This window comes from Cibotium barometz, chromosome 38 (genome assembly GCF_041138505.1).
Source record: "Cibotium barometz isolate CiBa-2024 chromosome 38, ASM4113850v1, whole genome shotgun sequence".
In the NCBI taxonomy this organism is placed as follows: Eukaryota; Viridiplantae; Streptophyta; class Polypodiopsida; order Cyatheales; family Cibotiaceae; genus Cibotium; species Cibotium barometz.
In genome coordinates, this window is record NC_141083.1 from 36,935,547 (window position 1) to 36,952,018 (window position 16,472).

The 16,472-nt window shown below is 43.9% G+C and overlaps 1 protein-coding gene across 3 annotated transcripts in view; it reads right to left on the reverse strand.

Annotated features, from left to right (window-relative positions):
- Window positions 1–6,248: 6,248 nt before the first annotated feature.
- The window catches only part of LOC147616662 (phototropin-2-like), a 28,731-nt gene continuing 18,507 nt past the window's right edge, over window positions 6,249–16,472 (reverse strand). For all 3 annotated transcript variants that reach the window (XM_086777729.1, XM_086777727.1, XM_086777730.1), the window contains exons 22-23: window positions 7,229–7,369; window positions 6,249–6,791 (exon numbers count right to left, since the gene is read on the reverse strand). In XM_086777729.1, coding sequence (XP_086633855.1) covers window positions 6,675–6,791; window positions 7,229–7,369 — 258 coding nt within the window. In that variant the 3' untranslated portion in view covers window positions 6,249–6,674. The remainder of the gene's footprint in view (window positions 6,792–7,228; window positions 7,370–16,472) is intronic.

Below are 16,472 nucleotides of genomic sequence, written 5' to 3' on the forward strand. Positions count from 1 at the left end.
TCCCATTTTATTCAGAGAGCCACATTCCCTACGCCAGCTCTTTGAGGCAGCAGACCAGCGCATACTGGGGAGATTCATTCTAGACATACAGCCATCAGAGAGAGATATCCCATTTTATTGAGAGAGTCACATTCCCTACGCCAGCTCTTTGAGAGGCAGCAGACCAGCGCATACTGGGGAGATTCATTCTAGACATACAGCGTCACACACAGAGAGACATCATTACAAGCTAGGACAGCTCCAGAGAGGGGGGACGACAGACACAGATTACTAAATTTTTTCAGAGATCCACCCCACTCCCAGCCCCTACACACAGCAGGGAATTACTCTCCAGAAGAGAAAGACACTCAGATTCCATAGGAGACAGAGGACACATGGCTTTCGAACACCAGGCCTTTACCAGAGAGAGATAACAGAGATCAGAGCTCATTTTCACAGAGAGGGTGCAGAGTTACTGGCTCGCTTCTCAGAGCAGACCCAGGTATGTTCTTCAGGGAGCTGTGGACACCCCCTTCATTGATGTATACCATTTTATACCCCCAGTATGGTACAGGATGGAGCTAGCTAGGTTGCATATCATGATTGTATACTCCATGCATATAGCTTTGCATTCTCCTAGTAGTAGAGCTCCATCCCCTCCCCCACTCATTGTACTTATTGCACACCCAGATTCAGCTTTTGGCTCGCTTCTCAGAGCAGAGTTAGTGGCTCGCTTCTTAGAGCAGACCCAGGTATGTTCTTCAGGGAGCTGTGAACACCCCCTTCATTGATCTATACCATTTTATACCCCCGGTAGTATGGTACAGGATGGAGCTAGCTAGGTTGCATATCATGATTGTAAACTCCATGCATATAGCTTTGCATTCTCCTAGTAGTAGAGCTCCATCCCCTCCCCCACTCATTGTACTTATTGCACACCCAGATTCAGCTTTTTAGTTTAGTACTTTTTCATTTTGTTGGGATGACAGAGGATACCCCACACAGGTACACTGATTTGTCTCATAGGCCGAGTTCGGTCTTTTGGAAGACGTTAATAAAATCTCTCTCTCTCTCTCTCTCTCTCTCTCTCTCTCACACACACACACACACACACACACACACACACACACACACACACACGGCGCAAGGTTCTCGCAACACCATCAAAGAAAGAGTTGGGCGCAAGGAATGTGAGCTTACCGTCGACGACACCAAGAGGAGGGGAGGTGCGCTACATTAGACCGAGGAGGGGAGGCACACCAGCAAACCGAGGAGGGTAGGCGACGGCCAAAGGGGAGGAACACCTGCATAACAGACTTAACATTAATAGGTGAGAGAGAGAAAATAAGGTGAGAGAGAGAGACAGGGGAGAGAGGCATGGCTCACCAGCCGCACACAGCAAAGAACGCTTGTAGACTCGCACATAATTTTGAAACTCTCTCGCACATAATTTTGAAACTCTCTCCCCGCCACATTGAAGGTATGGGCACTGCCCGCCCTACAACTGTGGGTCATCAAAGAGGTGGAGGGGTGGAGTCTGGACCTGCAATCTTGAAGGAGGAGGTGGCCCTGCAACAACCTGCAGGTGTGATAGAGGCGTCGTGGACCTACAACGTGCGGAGGAGGCGACTGCATGGATTGCAAAGGCGGCACACCCCCCCCAAGAGTTTTCCACGTGGAGGGGGTGCGTTAGCCGGGTTAAGAATAGATAGACAACATTTTAAATTTATGGTGTTCTTCTAGAATTGTATTTATCTAGTCAAAGTGCTTGAGGTGTTGTGATCAAACTGACTGCAAAACAAACCCTCAGAAAAGAAGAAACTGAAATAAGAATGGGCCTCCGTGAGAAGATGTGACCACCGCGCACACACGCGAGATCCTAAGGGCCACCTAGGGAGGGGGTGCGGGATGAGCCTTCCAGGACTCACTACCTAGCTCAAGACCTCAAACAACCAACTTGCCCAATGATCAATTCTCCACCTAACAGGATCAATAACGCCGAGACTCCCACATTCATGACCAGGCCTAAGGCTCTACTCAGCATAGTATGATCAATGACACCCAAAACCTATCATTACTCTCCAATCCTGGCATTGACAATGGTAAATTCAAATAGCCAAAAACAAAGTAGCTTAGTTTCCATTGCTCGTTGGTTTTATGTCTCGCTAGGTTATGATCGCTCAGTGTTTTGATTGCCTCTTTATAGTAATGCCCCAATTGGTTCACTAGAATTTGTATGAATTTAGGGGTGTTACTCTCTTCCCTCTAGTCTCTTCCCTTAGATGCATGGGGTTTTGACTGTTAGTTCATGTCCTAGTTTAACCCGTGGTTCTAAAATTCCTTCAACCCATTCTTTTATCTCTCTCCACAACAAGAAGGCAGTATTACTATTATAAAGCAAGGGTCTAATACCTATTTTCACCTCTGATGACAAGAATAATGTTAGGCTAGCTACATCGCATGGTCTGTATGTTACCTCATTATCCCTTACAAGATGGGTGATCCCAATTTTGGATCTAGGAGCGTACACCTCCTCCATTGTTTCAAACATTCTTCTTATCATGAGGTGATCTTCTGACTTGTTCATTGAGCTTAGATCTTGCTCATCCCCTTGTTCTCAAATTGGCTCCAAAAAGCCCAATTCTCTTCTTCAACTCAAATTTTCTCTAAGGTATACTATCTCAAGGGTTTTATTGGGATTCTCTAATCAAACACTTGGTTATCTTAAGTTTTATTACTTTTTAGCTTTTACTCGTTTTTTCTAGGGCTTCTCTAATCAACCCCTTAATAGTCTTGAGTGTTTCATTTTCTTTTTCTATGTTAGGATATTCTCCAATTCCCTTTGGGATTATTGACCTTTCTAGGTCCGTTTATTTTGAGACTATTACTATGTTTCTATTGTCCCTTTGTTTGTCAGAACCATCCTGAATCAAGACCATTGACTCACACTTGCCTACCCTTTTTAGTCGTCTCCTCCTGTCCTTTTTAGAGATAGAAATTGGTGATTGGTGTGAATATCCACCTTGTCTTTGTTCATCTGGTGGATCTAGGCATGCTTAGCACATTTAATAGCATTGTTACAATAAGACATTTTGAGTGTACACTAATCAAGCGGAGGCTTGTTGTTGCGAGATTGGTGGAAGCTGAATTTCTTTTGATCCATATCATTGATGACCAAGACAATGTACTTTTCAAGAGATCTAAAACACGTCTTCCTACAATTAATTGCCTTGTTTCTCTCATATGCTTGATTTTTTCTATGCATTTGCAATGCAACCTTCACAAAAATCAAAATTTTGACTGGATCATTGGCATTCTTTCTATAGATTTTCAAATCTGCACATGCATTTCACATACCCATTCTAACTTTTCTAGGGATAGATACATTGTTGAAATGGCTCCTAGTGAAGTAAGAGTAGCTTGTGCACTTCTCAGATGCATTCAGCACGTCATTCTTGTAAAGTGAAAATACCTCTGTTGTTCTGAAATTATATGCAATTTGAGGCCTTCCTGGTGTCATTAAAACCTCTAATATGTAGTCTAAAGTATCATTCTATTCAAGAAATAGTATGCATTTCCACTGGATATCAACTGACCTTCGAGAATATAAGCCTCGAGTGAAACTACACAACACAACTACATCAAATGTCGAGCTCCATAAAATGGCCAGGTAACTGTTTTTATCAAGATCACAAAGATTCCTCAAATATTTCATTCTTTTTTATACCATATTTCATATACATTACATTTAAAAAAAATTCCAAGGCCAAATTTGAATGGTATCAAAATCATTACCTTCGCTTATACAAAAGGAAAAAAATCTAAAAAAGTTACAGCCTTGGATAAAGCTAGACTTAGACTTGATATCAAACATCAATTTCAAGCTTCAACTTGATGTCAACTATCAACTTGAGATCTCAGAGTTGATGTCCAACATCAACTCTAAGCTCTTAGTAAATCAAGTTGAAGCTTGAAATTAATGTTGGACATCAAGCCTTCTTGGAAATCCATTGTCATGTGTTGTATTTTAAACTAGGAGTTGATGTCTAACATTAATCGTGAGCTCTCTAGGGCCTGAGGTATGCATACGTAAAGCCTTTAGCATACATAAATCCCTAGATCTCACAGTTGATGTTTGACATCAACTGTGACCTAACATATGCCCAAGGCTTTCACTTGTTTCTTGATGTCAATTTAGAGCTCTCATCTTCATGTTTAACATTAGACATCAAGTAGCTAAGCCTTAAAGTTGATTTCATATATCGATATTGAGGCTCTAACTTGATGTTCAATAATCTTTTAAGAAAAAAAAAATTTATCGTATAACTCACAACTAATGTTTATTTGAATATATGCACGCAGCTTGAAGCAGTTGACCAACTCCCTACATGACAATATAAATATGAGTTTTCATTATGGCAAGGTTTGGATACTCTCTTTGAAAGGGTGCACAAAGAAGAATGGATTATTATTTATGGAGACCCTAAAACATGTAACCTGTTAGTTTTTCTAAACAGTGTTTCACTTGCGTTAATCTCATTATAAGCCGTGGCCATGTACAACTAGAGAGTAATGGAAATATCTAGCCTCAAAACAATATAAATGTGAGGATTAAGGATGAAACTACAAGGGACAACAATAATCAAAATGTGAGATGAGAAATTTTGAAGATAGTGATCAAAATATATATATATATATATATATATTCTGTGTGCGCGCGCGCACGTGCAGGTCATTGACTATAATCCAAAATTCAAGGAGACTAAATTGAACTACTTGGTGATATTGTATCACGTGTGTGTGTGTGCGCGCGCGCGCGCACGCGCGTGTATATTGTCTCTATGTGTGCGCGCACGTCCAGGTCCTTGACTATAATCCAAAATTCAAGGAGACTAAATTGGCTTAATAATAAGCAATGGCTAGGCATGCAAAATACTTTGAATCTGCTCTCATGGCTTCCTTAGCCACGTGCCTGGTGTGCGCCAAGTGGCTGGCCGTCCTCGGATCCCACTGTATTTTCCTTTTTCGTATCTTGCATGTCCACGCGTCTTCAAGGACACGTGGCCCCTGTAATTGCCCCTCTCTTTTCATAATTCAACAGCCCTTTTTTGAAAAAAAAAAATACTTTGAATCTAAACAATATAATATATGGAAAGTTGATGGCTTCATACACAACTTGAATGGAAATAATACAAAAAATATATTGTTATAAATTTATTAATGACGTTTTAAATGTGGTATTCCAAGTAACACATTTTAAATTTATGCTGTTCTTCTAGAATTGTATTTATCTATTGTCGAGGGTATGGTTGAGTCAATGACTCTCAAAGTTACCTTTGCATGCCTGCCCAATAAAAGTTCCTAATCAACCAGTACACCTATCTACGGCATGTCCTAAACAGCGCCCAACACAAAGTAATATACCATATGAAACCATAAGCACATGGTTGGCAACAGTCGCGCAAAGGAGCTTCCTTCCACTTCCAAATGCTCGAAAGAAGAGGGGAAAGCCACTGCTCAGGTGAGATGGGTACACGTGTACCTTACACAACATGATACAAGAAAGATCAGGTAGGCTAAAGACCAAGCTAAGCCAAGTTGTTGAACATGGATTGCTAATTGCTAAAGATCAGGTAGGTTGCCGGATGGACTCGGGTGTATGGCAAGTCCTCGAGCTGCGCGACAAATAATTCCCACATGTTGCCACAATCCAAGCCTCCTACACGAGCTCTCACCCTGTTCCCTGCCTTTTATCGATGGGAAAACTCTTCCCTCATTGCCCCTCATCTCAATTCGAGTTAAAACTTTTAAAAGTTAAGCACAAATCCACCATTATTTTTTTTAAGATGTAAGGAGACTCTCTCTCCATTCACAAACGCAACATTTGGTGTGCCCTCTTACAAGACCCTAAGCACATCACTCATTCTACATCAATATATGCTCTCTCTCTCTCTCTCTCTCTCTCTCTCTCTCTCTCTCTCTCTCAACCTTTGGTGTGTAATTATTGGGGATGGTAGAAGAATATGCCCTTGTACCCATCTTGTAGAAACAGTCACCATGTGAGCATTTGTATACCCGAAGTTCCAACCACCCCGTGATCCCTTTTAGCACAGCCAAAAAAAAAAAACCTTGTATAGAGCTTTCCAAGCAACCCTCCTTCTTACCTGTACAAGTGTGTGAAGTTTCACCCTCCTGTGTACTCTATCGGCTCCACCCACTTGAGTGGGCCCCGGGTGTGTACGAAAAAAAAAAAAAACTCTTGGAGCAACAATTGAACAAATGACAAGGGATTGACATTTATTCTACGTCATCGCCATCGTAGCTAAGAGACTACACACATCACAGTTTGATGGGTGGTGGGACAAGTTCACAATTGACAGCCGATGAGAGTAATGTGAACCCCACCCCTTGTCAAATATTGACAGCTGCAGCCAGCATGTCAAATGTGTGCAGTCCCTAAGAAGCATCATCTTAGGTATTGTTTCTGTGTAGACTGTTTCTCTTGTCCTGAATTACAGAGCCAAACACACACACCAAGAAAAAAAAACAAACTGATCTGCTTCAAAATGGCATTCATAGACCTCTTCCCGTCTCTTCACGATAAAAAAATTCTGCTACATGCTGACAGGAATCACCTCATTACAGCTCTGCCCATATGTTGTACAGAGCTCCTAAAAATGAGCCATACCATCCGATCAAAAATATTCAATGGGGTTCCCAGCCTCAAAATCATCCCATTCCAAATCTTCATCGCCGTCACCCTCTAGCTCACTTCCAGGAAAAGGCATCAGATTGTCCAGTGAAGGAGGTTTCTGCATGAAAGAAAGATATTGTTCATACAAAAACTCACGCATGTTTGCACTCTGAACACACACACACACACACAGACAGACAATGAAGTATCACTTTAACACCCGTACACACAGATACACAGCATGTGTACATATAATGTATATATGTCATACATATATCACATGCACACACTTTCATACATACGTACACACACAGATGTGTACCACATAAATAACATAGTATGTACATGCGTATGTATCCATTTACACATGCATACATACAGTCATACAAATATGTATCTATGCATGTATGTTTGTGCAGATCCACATCCAGTCTGGTGAACCATTCTGGGCCACAATCACTTAATTACATACAAGTGGAAGAATGGTACAAAACCAATAACTGGGTTCTAAATTTGGGGAAAAAATTCAAGAGAAACTAGAAGAAATTTACAAACCATGCAACGAATTAGGGTCCAATTGATGCCGTGGAAAAATGGGTGCTTCTTAATCTCATTGGCTCCACCTTCAGACCCAAGCCTGCTTCCTGGGTCTTTTTGCAGTAGTCCATTCATCAACTGTCTTGCAGGCAGGCTTGTCTGCAAGAAACATTCACAAAAATAAAACATAGGAAAGTCATGACCACAAATATGGTAATGTTCCTAGAATGAACAAAAAACAGGTTACCCCTTCACGGGCACACTGCACTGATAGTCGCTCAGAACACACACCATCTTGCACCCTATACTTGAACATTTTTTCTCCGTCCACCTAATCTATCTTCAATCTAAAAAGTCCAAGAGCCAAGGCGCACCACAAACAATGTAAACCAGAGCTTTTGTCATGTTCCAAAAACATCTTGCCTGTTTGCTGTTAAATTTCACCGATCCCACGAGCACGATTTGAGGATTGCAGATGCCATTAAGACGAGAGGATCTGATGGACTCCAACCTTGTTGATGACACTACATGTTCCTAGAGGTGTTACGTCCAAGAGCTAAACTAGTGTCAGGCTCAAGACTGGACATGGGGCGCTTAGTGAGGAGATATTGTTAGAACATGAAGTCAAAGTGAGTGTTCTAGTGTGTCTAAAGTGAGTTTTATGTCTAGTCTTTGTGTAAGTGCCATGTGGCATATTGGGATTTATCCCATATACATGTGACACTTAGAGTGTGTGTGCCTATCCTATAAAGGCATTGTACTTTCTAGTCTTAGACAATCAATCAACATCAAGCTCTCTTGGTCTACATGTGAGTACTCTTGGTTATCATTGTTTTGCACTTGTATTGTCATTTCATTTCCATTCCGTTCCGTTCCTGTGCCTTCATGTGGTATCAGAGCCACTGCTCCTTTGCTCCTAGAGATTGAGGAGAGGGAGGCCAAAAAGAGAAGCCATGCCCTCTCTCTCTTTCTCTAAGTGCAAGAGAGTATGCTCTCCTCCATCTTGAAGACCTCTACTACCTGCTGCCCGTCTTCTCCAAGTGGCTGCCCCGATTTCTGCTCCACGTTTTGCTCCATCAGGCCGCCTCTATTGCTGCAGATTTGCCCGCCATATTCTGCCCCGATTCTGCCCTGAATCCAGGCCGCCACATTCCTGCGCGTCTTCTCCAACAGGCCGTTGCTGCTGTCCACGAATTTCTGCAACAAGCCGTTTGTTGCTGCCGCTTCTGTTCAGGCCGCCACACTCTGCTGTCCTGCTGCCGCTCCTGTTCAGGCCGCCACTCTGCCCAGCTGCTGCCCGTAATTTTCTGTTCGAGACAATGCAGGAGCTGCCCCACATTGCTGTCCTGAATTGATGCTGATCTGTTCGTGATGATGGAGCTGCCCACGAATTTATGAAGCCGCTGCCCTGCTTTATCTTCAACAGGCCGCTGCCCTGCTTCATCTGAATTTGCTACTTGCAAGTTGATTGCCATGGAGTCCTCGAAAACAAGTGCCTTCATTGAAAAGTTCACTGGTAAGAACTTTCCGACATGGCAAACAAAGTTACGTCTTATCCTTATGAAAGACGGGGTGTGGAATGTTGTTTGTGGCAAGGATAAAAAGCCACAATCGGATGAGAAGAAAATTCTACACTGGGAGAATTTAAACGACAAAGCCCTTTCTCTCATTGGTTTGGGTTTGGGTGATGAAGTTATTCATCATCTTGACTTTGATTCCACTGCTCAAGAATTATGGGAGAAGTTTGAAGGTCTCTTTGGCAATAAGGTAATCAATTCTAAGGTCTTCCTCCGTCAAGAATTCTTCAAACTCCAGATGAAGCATGAGGACTCTCTTCTCGCTCATCTAAATCATATGGAGTCTCTCATCACTCAACTTGCTGCGTTGAAGGCCCCAGTTGGGGATGAAGACCAAGTCGCGGTGCTCCTCACGAGCATTGAAGAAATTCCTAAGTATCGGGAGATTATACCAGCATTAAGAGTGGCAAGCATGAGCTACCATGACATGGTTGCTATGCTTCTTGATCATGAAAGAAGGCATATTGATACTCCTGACGCCAATGCACTATTTTCTAAAGGGAGGTTTCCTAAAGGGAAAGGTAACTTCAAACCTTTCAAGTGCACTTACTGTGGAAAGCTTGGTCACACCGAAGATCGTTGCTTCCAGAAGCTGGCCAAACAACAATCTAAAGACCATGCCAACTTGGTTGGGACTATATCCAACGAAGACGAAGACGATGCAGACACCTCTACTCCAAATCATGCTCTCACTGCTCACATCCAAGATCTCTCTCTTGATGAAGAGGTCTATGCACCGGATGATCTTGACTTTGTTTTTTGAGTGTGTTGAAGGTACTCTGCCTTGGGAGTCCCCCTAAAATGAATGCAAATAAATCATGTGTGTTGAGTCAATAAAGGTTCACAGCCTTGGATTGTCCTCCTAAAATGTTGTAATCTTTCCTGTTTTTTCGTGTCTGACTCCCCACCATTCTGTTATGGAGTCAGGAGGGGGATGTATTGTGGAGTCATGTATTGGCTTTGATAGGATCTCAGGTTGCTCCAGTTGTCTAGACCTCTGAGTTGTTCATGCATCCATGCATGATGAGCCTCTGAGCCATGCTTGATGAGCCTCTGAGTCATTTTTACCATGCTCACTAGCCTCTGAGCCATGCTCACTTGCCTCTGAGATTGTGTGGGAACTATGTCTAGTTCTAACTTGGAGGTTGGTAGTCCGTCATTGCCATGTTCTGTTCTTGGCTCATTCCAGTAGTCTCTCACCTTGCCTTCATCGGGGGGTGTTAGAACATGAAGTCAAAGTGAGTGTTCTAGTGTGTCTAAAGTGAGTTTTATGTCTAGTCTTTGTGTAAGTGCCATGTGGCATATTGGGATTTATCCCATATACATGTGACACTTAGAGTGTGTGTGCCTATCCTATAAAGGCATTGTACTTTCTAGTCTTAGACAATCAATCAACATCAAGCTCTCTTGGTCTACATGTGAGTACTCTTGGTTATCATTGTTTTGCACTTGTATTGTCATTTCATTTCCATTCCGTTCCGTTCCTGTGCCTTCAGATATATACCTAGATGAATCCAAGAACATGCCCAAATTCACCTTTTAGGAACATGCATGTTATATACTCATGGTAGTCAACCTACAAGACTAACTATCAACTCCATTATGCATAGTATGGACTAGATACTACGACATCCCCACTACCGTCATCAGTGCCCAATAGTGGGTGTAGAACTCTGTATCAAGATATGCTCTCACACACGCACTCCACACACACACACACACACATAAGAGCATATATTCACACAAAGCCCTTCATACCGAGTTTCTGTCAAACCTCTGGAGATGCAGGGCAAACTCAACCATAATGAAGCCTAGCACTAACGGAAGTAGCAAATAGAAAGAATTAGTACAACAAATAAGTAGTTGATAGGAAAAATGCACCGCTATAGATAGAAAGAATAAGCACAATATCAACTGGCCACAACTCGGACTAAAACTTCACAATGTGAAATCTGCATGTCCGCTAATACGGCTGAATTATATACCTAGATGAATCCAGAAATATGCCCAAATTCACCTTTTAGGGATATCCCTAACACGGGAAGAGACTTATAAGTAGAGGCATGGTTATAAGTAATTATAGGGTTAAAAGCTTGTAAAAGCATTGGGACTAATTATAAAGCCCAATGGCCTATATATGTGAAACCTAGGCTCATAAGTTATTACAATCGTTTGGTCTGACATCGTCAAGCATGGCCCATCGGGGATGTTTCTCACCTCCCAACCACAACCGCCAAGACTAGGGCTCCTACACAATCCCATATGCCCAACTTCAGCGTCCAATACCACCGAAGCTTGCAAAAGGCCTTCTACGCGCAACCCTATGTACCATCCATGTCATCTACACCATAACTAACCTACTATGAAAAAGCCATTAAGCTTGCTAATCCCCGATCTCAGGACCCCCTAACCCCACTGGAAGATCCCTAGTCCGTAGATTAGTGTCCAGGTACATAACAAAGTGGGCTTGGATTCTAGAGTGATTGTTACAAACGAGGTCTTGCTTGCAAGAGCCTGGTGCTCTTCACGTCCTTGCATCAGCCAGTCGAGGAGATTAATAAAAAAATATGTGATCAGGATTGAATGGGTACATCAGATACACGGGCTAGAGTTTCACAGGACACAGTTATTCACCCCAGGCAGAAAGGGAGCTAAATATCATTGATCCAGTCATTCAATCCAAGGCAATTCTTTGCAAGTTAGTGGTTAGAGGGTTTCTTCCAGGGATGCAACCTTGGAAGAACTTCCATATCACCAGGTGTACACCCCACAATTCCAAATCAGATTCTATTGAATCCATATCGGAGTATGATCATGAACTCCCAAAGCCTTCTTGGTCATGCTTGTTTCTGTCTTTATCCTTTTCACTCGAATGCATTGGCTCTTTTATATTTTCATTGAATTTTTCTTTAGCCTCAAATCTGTCTAGTGGAAAGAGTCAGTTATCTTGATGAATAGCAAAGACCAGTGTTTCCCGCATCGATAAGTAGCCTGTTGCTATTCTGCAATCTTCTTCATCTAGGCTGCCATGTCTTCGTACAACATGGCTCTGAAATCCTCAACAAGATCTTTTTTCATAAATTCCCAATTTTTTTCTTTAAAATGATCTCGATGGGATTGGATGCATAGCACACGCTGGTTTTTTCCAGTGTCAAATTACATATTTCCCTCTTCTACTCTTCTATCACCTATTATAAGAGCATGGTGTCGGGCAAAAATCTGAAAGGTGTTTTGAGTCTGTGTACATACGGGATGCGTGGTGTGTGAATAAACTTTGCCCTGAATGCCCTGGCAAATGTATAGAGCAGGTGGTTTTGCAGTGAGCTGGTATGCGTGTCATTTTTTTTGGGAGCAGATGCTGGAGATTTGGAAGTTTTTTATTGCAGCAGTGTGGTGTGCGGGTGGTTGCCAAATGCAGGGCACCGATGGCAATTGTCATGTTTGGTAAGTTATGATGCGGCCGGTTTTTGTGTGGGCAGCTCTTGTACTGGAAGCGTGGGCGCCGTATGTCCAGGTGAAGCAAGGCAATAAGGAGGTGATGGTGACCATAATTGAGGCTTTAAAGGAAAAAATAAATAAATAATATATATACCAAAATGGCCAGCTTGGGAATAGCCATGTGGAGACTTGGTGCGCTGCCAGCTTGACCATCTCGAAGGTTGGCGAACAGTGAGGTGGCCGCTTCGAAAACGTGGAGTCGGGTAAAGCAGAAATAGGGCCGCTCTCTGGTGATACTTGGGGAGGCTGGCGAGAGAGAGGCGAAGCTGAGGGTGATTCTGCAGACAGGGGGACGTGTGAAGAGAGAGGTGGCCGCTGGAGCAGGGCTCGCGGGTGATCGCCTCGTCGTGGTGAAGGTGCTCTGGTGAGTCTGCAGGCACCGAAGGGAGTGTTGCCGCCTCGTCCAGCAGGCAGGGAGTCGCCCTGGTGATTCAGCGCAGAGCTGTAGCGAAGGCAGCCACAGGGGTGAAGGCAACAGAGAACGGTGGTGTTGCCGCCTGGAGCGAGGGTTGATGGGCTGGCGAGTCGGGGTTTTTGAAGTGGAAAAGGCGGACGCCTAGAGGGAGAGACGTGGCTCTCGATGGAGCGAGCAGGCGCCGAAGACAAAGTAGCCGCCCTGTAGAAGACGGCTTGGGAGCTGAAGGTGCTGCAGCGAGTAGCGAAGGGTGGCGAAGACGCCTTGTATAAGAGGGTCGCCCTGGTGATAGCTGCAGAGGGAGATAGTGGGGCTGGTACGATGTGAAGAAGCCGCCTTTGAGGGATGGACAAGCGAATTGGCTACGAGAAGCTGACGGCGACTTGGGGGGCGCCGACTGACGGACTGGGGATAGCGGAAACGAGCAGCAAGCAGTGAAGAGAAGGTGTTGGTGTTTTGGCACGTCGACTACAAGTCGTCTGAAGAGAAGAGCTGGATGTGAGAGAGGGCTGCTGTTGGCAGTGACTGAAGTTGAAGGAGAAGCTGGAAGCACAGAGAGGGAGAGAGGGCTCATGTGTGGGGTGTTTTGCTGATTAGCTGCGGTTGGTATCTCAGGGCAGCTCGAGAGCAAAGGTGATGTGTTTTTGAGGAAGGGTGAGAGAGGGATTGGCCAAGATTAATGGGGACAGCTGGGTGAGTATACATCCTTGTGTTGATGTGAGGGTCGTGTATGTGAGAAGGTTGTGTGAGTGAAGCTTTTGTGTCGGAAGAAGCTGTATGAAGTGTTGATTGGAAATCAAAGATGAAAGACACTGGTGATGTGTCTGGTTATGTTGTTGTGTTGGTATCTTGTGTGTGTTGATTTGCAAGAGAAGGCGTGATTGACGTGTTTGGTGGTGTAGTCCACGGGTTACACTCTCACAGCGCACTTTGTGCCAGCCTTTGATTACCTCGTCACGCAAACGGTGGAAGTGTATGTGTTGCTGGGTATTTACTTGGTTTATGGTGCCCCTGTTTTGGCTGTTCTTTTTGGTGTGGGTGGGTGGAGAACCGTGAGAAAGTGTTCCAGCCGGTGGGGCTGGTGGTGCCCCCGTTCGTGTTGTATTTTCCAAGTTTGGGAGGTGAAGAGCTATAGAGGCAGTGGTTCTTTTTTCTTTTTTTCACCTCACATTTCTTTTGGTGCTCCCATTGAGGAGAGCTCAGGGATTTCTCTTACGAGGGTATATGCCCCAGAGTAAGAGATTGAAGGAAGGTGTTCCATTTTTTTCTTTGATTTGAAGGTGAAGCTTGGGGATAAAAATGATAGATGTAGCAGATTTTCTTGAGAGGTTCGAGGTTGCGTGCATTAGCAACCTTGTTGATAATGAAGAGCAGGTGTTGAAACTTTTGAGGATCTTTTTGAAGAGTGATGCTAGAGATTGGCTCAAAGGTTTTGAAGCAAAGGAAGCTAAGACTGTACCACCTAGTGTTTTGACATTAGACAGGTTGACAGAGGCTCTTTTGGAGCGGTTCCAGCGAGTTGAAGACTCGAGTGTACTATGGCAGGAATTCAATGATTTGCGACAGGGACAAGGACAAAACGTGGATGATTTTTTGCATGTGTTCACAGGGTTGTGGGATCGATGGTGCTTTTCTTTGCGGAGTGAGGCTCCCCCGATGTTTGTGAAGAAAGGATTGTTTGTAAGTGGTTTGCTTCCTGCGTTGAAGCTCAAGGTCGAAGGGAAGAAACCCAAAACGTTTGAGGATGCTGTGCAGACTGCAAGGGACAAGGAGTGGAAGATGAAGAAGATGGCGGAGCTCGATATGCATTCAAAGGGTGTGCATGAGGATCTCTTTAATGCTGGAAAGGATGCCAAATCTTTTTTGCTGGAGGGAATGCCTTCAAGGTCAAAGCAGGTGAATAAATGTATGCTTGATAAGCCGTCAGGGTTCTTTTCGTGGTTGAAAGGGTGTCCGAATGAGGATTCCATACAGGTTAAAAAGCCAAAGCAAAAGGAGTGCTTGACAGGTCTTGAAGAGAAGCCATTGTTCTTGGAAAGCGGGGTAGTTGAAGATGTTATTATGCCGAATGAAGAGATGGATGTGCTAATTTGTGTAGAGGAAGAGATATCCTTGCAATCAAATGTCGATGCTGTTGTGGAAAGTGATTTGGAATGCTCTTTTGGTGACGACTTGGTTGTGGTTGTGGATGTTGAACATGTGTGTGATAACACACCCATATGGGAGGATAAGCAGATTCTTTTGGCCAACGAAAAATATGTTTTTTATAATGATATTTGTTTTGATGATTCTTCTATACAAACCATTACCAAGGAGGACAGGGTAGAGAGCTTTTCACTTGAGGATGATGATGTGAGTGCTTATATGTGTGGACAAGATGTGGACCATGAGCTGATTGCTTTGAAGAATGAAGAGGAGCAGGTCATTGTGGACTGCTTGGATGAGCATGTTTATGGTTGTGAGAATGTGATTGATGCTGTGGATGTTTCCTTGTCTGATGAGCCAAGTGATATGGATCTTATGCATGAAGATGAAACCTGGATGGGCATAGATAAGAATGCTATGAATGATTGCTTTGATGTGACTTTGGACAGGGAAGATGATGCTCCCTTGTATGCTTTGATTAGAGGATGGTGTTCACGAGTGTTCTTGAATTTGATGATGAGGGCTGCTAGCAATTACTGAGTTTGGCAGCAAAGGCAGTCAGGCAATCCATCACGTGGAATGATGTGATTCAGAACAACCTGGATCAGCTACCTTCTCCTCCTGCCCGCCATTCCCCCTCTCTGCATTTTCCTCCTTCCCGTCACTCACCCCTTTACCTGTATCTCCTCCTGCTTCCCATACCCCTCTTATTTGCACATTTCCCTCCTGCCCGTATCCCTCTTAGTTGCGCATTTCCCTCCTGCCCACCATTCACCTCTCCACCCTCCTCTCTGTTTTCCCGCCTTTTTCTCTCCCTGTCTTCTCTCGTTGCCTTCTCCCCTTGCCTGCGCAAATAAGCCCCTTCACCTGCCTCTTCTTCCCAAGCCAATCATCCTCCTATGCTCATGAGCATAAAGAAAATGCTCCTTCATTGGAGCTCAAGGAAGCTCAATATGTGCCGTCTAGAGCCCTGGTGGTAAACCAGGTGTTGCTTGCCACAACTTGGTATGTCACTTGTTGTTGGTGCTATGACTGCGGATGCATTAAAAGTTGTGAAGGGTGATCCGAAACTTCTTATAGTCACTGCTTGATGGCACATCAGATTCCAGGGCCACAGTTGATTGGGAAACCATTATCCTTCCCAAGCACGAAGGGGATTGAACATCATTGATCCAGAGATCCAGTGCTTTGCAAGCTGGTGGTTAGAGAAATCCTTCCTGCTACTGAGCCCTAGAAGAATTTCTTCATGTACCATATTCTTAGATGTGTCCTTGAGACCAGTGGTGACTAGAGGAATAACACACGTTTTATTTCTCTGAGGCAGATTGCCATCCTCCTGTCCTTCCAACTGGTTTCTTCCATCATCCGAAACCAGAGGAGGAAGAGGTTCTTTCCTTCTATTCCATTCAGTCTGGATGGCATGGGGATGTGACGTACAGTTGACCACACCTGGCTCTGGGATATCTTCACATAGTCTTTCGCATTCTTATAGGATGAGGAAGATTTCTCTTCTCTTCTATTTTTGGAGAATGGAATTCTGATTAATCAGTGGTGGAGACAAATTCTCGGTGAGTATCCTAGATGCCTAGCTACTATAGAGTCAGTTCAGCATTGCATTTGAAACAAC